General features: G+C 38.5%; 1 protein-coding gene across 1 annotated transcript; it reads right to left on the reverse strand.

Annotated features, from left to right (window-relative positions):
* Positions 1-5,087: 5,087 nt before the first annotated feature.
* On the reverse strand, positions 5,088-6,086 carry LOC101641770 (olfactory receptor 4F3/4F16/4F29-like). Its single transcript, XM_004712730.2, has one exon. The coding sequence runs from the start codon at positions 6,024-6,026 to the stop codon at positions 5,088-5,090; it is 939 nt and encodes a 312-aa protein (XP_004712787.1). The 5' UTR covers positions 6,027-6,086.
* Between the last annotated feature and the right edge of the window lie 266 nt (positions 6,087-6,352).

Here is a 6,352-nt window from a genome sequence, read left to right on the forward strand (position 1 = left end):
CTCCCTTCACCCACTATTCTGCTGTCCATCCCCATGGGAGGGGGTTATATGTACATCATTGTGATTGGTTTCCCCTTCTCCCCCCCACCTCTTCCCCTCATGGTATGACTACTCTCAATATTGGTCCTAGGGGTTTATCTGTCCTGGATTCCCTGTGTTTCAGTTTCTATCTGTACCAATGTACATCCTTTGGTCTAGCCAGATTTGTAAGGTAGAATTGGGATCATGATAGTGCGTGGGAGGAAGCATTAAAGAACTAAAGGAAAGTTGTATGTTTTATCAGTGCTACACTGCACCCTGACTGGCTCATCTCCTCCCAGTGACCCTCTTTAAGGGCATATCCAATTGCTTATAGATGGGCTTTGGGTCTCCACTTGCACTCCCCCTCATTCACAATGATATGCTTTCTTGTTCTCAGTCTCTGATGGCTGATACTTGATCCTATTGACACCTCATGATCACACAGGCTGGTGAGCTTTTTCCTTGTGGACTTTGTTGCTTCTCAGCTATGGCTGCTTGTTTACCTTCAAGCCTTTAAGACCTCAGATGTTATATCTTTTGATAGCCAGGCACCATCAGCTTTCTTCGCCACATTTGCTTTCGTACTCACTTTGTCTCCAGTGATCATGTCCCTTGGCACAAATTTCACAGCAGCAACAGAATGATCATCCCACATCCTGAGAAACTAGCCCAAGATGAAGTGAGGTCTCCTTTGTCACCATGAACGAGAAGAACTCGATGATACCTGGCCACGTGAATTTTGGAAATAATGAGGGCAACACATGTATAGATGTGCTTTACACAATTGATCTATGTATTGCGATGAATTGTATGAGCCCCAATAAATTGATTTTTTTAAAAAAGTTTCCAATAAGAGGTTCAGGATAGAGTGGGGGGGGAAATTGTAGAACAAAATTCAAAATAATAGAAAGACAGAAAGCTTATTGGCTTATTGAGACTCCTGGAGCCCCCAAAACTATGGTCTTTAATATCTTAAGTCCTAAAGCTAAATGCACACGCATGGTTCAACCAAGAAATAGACAGGTCTTTAAGGGGAGCTATAATATGGGAAAGCTTACACTCTTCAGAACAATCAACCATACAGATCAAAAGGAAAGTATTTCCCCAGAGACAAAGCTCAGAAATTAAGAGACAACAGTATAAAAGGATGAACGAAACAGTAAACATCAGGAGAAAATGGGGAAACTGCTCGTTGTGGGGATTGCAATCAATGTCACAAAACAAAATGTAAATGATTTTTGACTAGAAAATCAATGTTCACCCACATCACAAATTTTAAAAGTTTTTAAAACTTAGGACATAAATGCTATGTAGTAAACAACAACATGATTGAAGAAATAGCAATGGTTAAAATATCTGTATTCCCTCACCTTGGTGCATCATCTGGGACTGGAGTTCCCATTAGTTGTTTACCAGGATATGTTTTTTTAATTGGGTTGTCCTGGCTAAAGTTGTTGGAGGAACATATATAGATGTCCAAAGTGGCTCTCTTAAAATTGATCAGAGACCTATTATCTATTTGTACAATCTGTCCTTGCTCAGTAATCATATGTGTTGGATCCAGTTGCATATTGGTTGATTGTAGTAAGGATTAGGGTCATTGGCCAGCCCCAAACCTCCTCTTGTTTATTGGGGTCTTCCAAGAGACTCACTAAGATAAGAAGTTTCCATTACACAGGAGGAAATCATTGGAAACAAATGTCAAAGAAATTTTTGAAGTAGTAGGTACCTCATAACTTTACAACCTTCCACCTGGCTACCTTTTTGTTGGTAAATGAACTTTATTTCTAACAAACTCATTCTTGTGCTCTGGGGTTGGGATCAGCTTTGCTTAGTGCAATTCCCTTCCACTGTGGAATTCTGTTTTCCTTGTGTCCTGTCTGCTTGGCATCTGTCAGTCTTTGCTTTGTACAACTGGCTCCCTGTTGTGCTGATGTCCTCCACACTTGCTTACCTTACTTATTGAGCCATCTATGCTTGCCTATCACCTTTTTTTGGGGAAATGTTTATTTCTCAAAGTAAAATAACTATTTATAAACAATAAAATAACTCTGACTCCTAACCACGGAAGTGAACATATGGTCCAGATGTGGCCCACCAGAGAGACTGGGCATGGACAGAATGCAATGCCAATTAGGTTCTTCTCATTGGATTATAATATGAGTGCTTGGAAAGAAAACCTCTCTCTCCCTTGTGACATGGCTTTACTAACTAATTTAAATTTGTTAGTATTTACAGTCTCCGCTCTCTTCCCACAGAACATAAAGTATCCATGGACAAAAGAAAAGAATAAGAGCTTTGTATGCAGATCAGCAACAAGAGAGTAAAGAGGGAGAAGAGAGAAAAGAGTAAAAGAAAGGGAAGGAGGGAGGGAGAGATCAGAAGCTAAAAGTGTAAAGTTGACTGTGTTTTTCAAGGTAGGAGGCTGCCTTCATGACTTGCTAGTTGCCATCGAGTCAGTTCAGACTTACAGTGACCCTACGCCCAGCAGGCCAAAACACTGCCCAGTTATGCATCAGACTCACGAATTGTTGCTATGCTTGAGCTCAGCGTTTAGCCACTGTGTCAATCGATCTCCTTGGAGGCCTTCTTCTTTTTCACTGCCCTTCCACTTCCCAAACATGACGTGCTTCTCCAGGGAATGGTGTCTCCTAACATATCCAAAATATGTAGGATGAAGTTATGCCATCCTTGCCTCTAAGAAACACGCTGGCCATACTTCTCCCAAGACAGATTTGTTTGTCCTCTTGAGAGGCCATGTTCCTTTCAATATTCTTTGCCAGTATCACAGTTCAAACACATCGATTCTTATTGGGTCTTCCCTATTCAATGTCCAACTTTCAACGCATATGAGGCAATTGAAAATAGCATGGCTTGTGTCAGGCACACCTTAGTCCTCAACGTAATATCCTTGCTTTTTCAACACTCTAAAAAGGTCCTCGACCGCAGATTAACCTAAAAACCTCACCTTTGATTTCTTGACTGCTTCTACAAACACTGATTTTGAATCCAAGCAAGATGAAATCCTTGACAACTTCATTTTTTTCCTGCACTTATTATGATGTTATCTATTGGTTATCCAGATATGAGGATATTCATCTTCTTTATATTGAGTTGTAATCCGTACTGATGGCTGATAACTTTGAGATTCATCAGCAAGCACTTCAAGTTCTCTTCACTTTCAGCAACAGTGTTGTGTCATCTGCATATCACAAGTTGTTAATAAGCCTTCCTCCAATCCTGATACCACATTCTTCATATAATACAGCTTCTCTGATTATTTTCTCAGTATACAGATTGAATAAATACAATATGGTAGTTATATAATTTCACTTCAACTGGATAAATAAGGGGGGCAGGAGTCTAGCCTGTCAATTAGGTCATAGCCTAATGATGCCTCCTTATGGGTGTGGCCTTCTCATGAAGAATCAGGGAACTTCCTCTCTCTCTGCCTTGTCTTCCTGTTGACAGGCCACGTGAAGACTTGCTGAGCCCTGGGAGAGCCTCTCTCTGCTTCCTCTTCCTGTTGAAGAACCACACTCAGAGAGCTGGGGTAGCCACAGAGAGACCCACTCCACAGCTGAGATGCTTTCACCACCATTGGATCCACAAGACTTTGCACCCACCATTATACTCTGTCTATTAGAATAACAGTGAGTCAGAATCAACTTGACAGCATTTTTATATATACACAGACAATATACACACATGGGATAAATTATATATTCTACTGTGCATTGTGTTATGTGTAATAGACTATGTTATATATTATATTACATATCACACACATATATACAGCCCTATCCCTGTTTTCCAACTATGCAACAAAGGCCTTATAAAAAAATAGAATAATGGTATAAAGGCAATAGAAAGCAAAGAACAGGCAAATAATTTTTAAGTCAGGTAAATTATGACATAAATAAGGTTGCCTGTAAGATAGTATAGGATAAATTGGTTAAAAGGTATTACGCGTTTCAGAATCATTGACACCACATTTCTACCTGAGAACAATATTTTATTGCCCCTTTTTGAAATGTTCATGAATTATCAAGTCTAAGTTGCTGCACTTATTTTTATTTGAAATCCCTTATTTATACAGAACAGAATATAATCATGTATAAAACAACTCCCAAACTAAAAATTCACTCATGATGGCAGAAACAATACAAATGAAATAGTAATATACTGATATCAGCAGAATGAAATAGAAAAACTTGCACTAAATATGTAAATAGATAATTTTCCTTTAAGAATTTGGGGAATGAAAAGGTTAGGAAGTCTTAATATGGTATTAGACTTATGGTATTAGAGTCAAAGGTCAATTTTTTTATGAGCAGCCAGTACTATACAGACAACAGAGATTTGGGCTAAGGATTCTATTTTTGTAGTTATGGTGGCAGGCATATTCTAGAATGGACATATAGACATCAAACTAATAAAACCTAATATCATTAGATATTCTAGCTAACTCCTCTTGTTCTGAGTCCATGCTCATTAATATTCTATTGATCTTTGGCCTTTCCAGAGACTTATCTGTGGTGGAAAAATTAGTTAGAACTATGTAGAAGTCTGGACCACTTGACAGATTTTTGCATATGTGAGAAATTAATACATTGGCAACTTTTACAATGATATTACCTTTATTTATTTCCTTTTATTTCATCCAAGTTAATAAGTGTTATATGTGCACATGTAATTGTATGAGTCTGCTATAAACTGACTTCTTGATTATATATTTCTACTTGTTGTCAATTTGTTTTAGTTTCAATCTATATTTCTTCAAATAACCCACTCTATCCCAAAGACTCAGTTTTGAAGTCTGAACTGTGGTAATGTTTTCTGAGAGACAAGGATTTTTTTTTTCTGGAAGGCACTTTGACCCCAGCACATCTTTCAGTCACAAGTAAGCAGGCAGCACACTTCTTGAGTAAAGATTTTACAATAATCTTGTGATTTAATCTGACACAACTAAATATTAACAATATAATTGGGAAATCTTGCTATTACACTATATAAATTTACTCTTACTCCAAAGCAGAAGGTAAGCTCCATAATACTTTCATGATTTAGGAAAATCTTCTGTAAACAATAAGTTGACTGCAGACTCTCCTCATAGCAAGCTTCATCTCTTTGTTTCTGAATGTGTATATGACTGGATTCAAAAGAGGAGTGAGAACTGCATCAAAAATAGCCAGAAATTTATCTAAGTGTGATGTCGGGTGAGGCCAGGTATAATCAAAGATGCAAGGGCCAAAGAATAAAACCACCACCATGACGTGAGATGATAAAGTGGACAGAGCCTTGGATAAACCACTTGAGGAGTGTTTCCGAACCGTGATTAGGATAAAAATGTAGGAAATGATCAATATGAAGAATGAGCCCACAGATATAAAGCCACTGTTGGCTGTGACCATGAACTCTAGTGTGTAGGTGTCTACACAGGCAAGTCTGATTAATCGAGGAAGGTCACAGTAGAAGCTGTCCAATACATTAGAACCACAAAATGGCAATTTAATAACGAAAACTAGTTGAACCACAGAGTGAATCAAACCAATTACCCAGGAAGCAACCAAGAGTAAAGTACACATTTTTTGGCTCATAATTGTTAGGTAGTGGAGAGGTTTACAGATGGCCACATATCTGTCAAAGGCCATGACTATGAGCAGCACCATCTCTGTACCACCAATGACATGAATGAAGAAGATCTGAGTAATGCAGCCTTCAAAGGAGATGACTTTGTGTTTTCTGACAAGGTCATAAATCATCTTAGGGGAAGTGACAGAAGAAACACCCAAGTCAATAAAGGAGAGATTAGCCAAGAGAAAGTACATGGGGGAGCGTAGGTGAGGGTCAGAGGTCACAGTAAGGACAATGAGGGAGTTTCCCATTATACTTGCCACATAAAACAGGGAGAAAAATACAAAGAGGACAAGTTGGATCTCCTCAGAATCGGACAGTCCCAGGAATACAAACTCTGATGCCACCGAATGGTTCGTTCCATCCATTGATTTGTGTGCTAGAGTGTTCTAAAGTAATCAGATAAAAGAAAACGAAGAGGAAACAAAAATAAGAATGCATTAATGCCAAAGAATTATAATGACTACTTATTCAAGGACATTCACATTGTGCAAACTTTATATCCCTTCCATTTTTTGTAGGCCACATCATCACTAGAAAATGTTTTACTTATAGTCATCTAACACACTTGTGTTGCATTCGTGTACAATATTCCTGTCACCAACCTCTCCTGGGATCTCTTCCGTTTCTCAGAAAGAAAACAGAAGAAATGGAAGTGAAAGAAAGCATGTTAGATGCACATCTAACTGGGAGT

The sequence above is a fragment of the Echinops telfairi genome, unplaced genomic scaffold (assembly GCF_000313985.2).
Source record: "Echinops telfairi isolate 266 unplaced genomic scaffold, ASM31398v2 ScPeMD7_18;HRSCAF=68, whole genome shotgun sequence".
In the NCBI taxonomy this organism is placed as follows: Eukaryota; Metazoa; Chordata; class Mammalia; order Afrosoricida; family Tenrecidae; genus Echinops; species Echinops telfairi.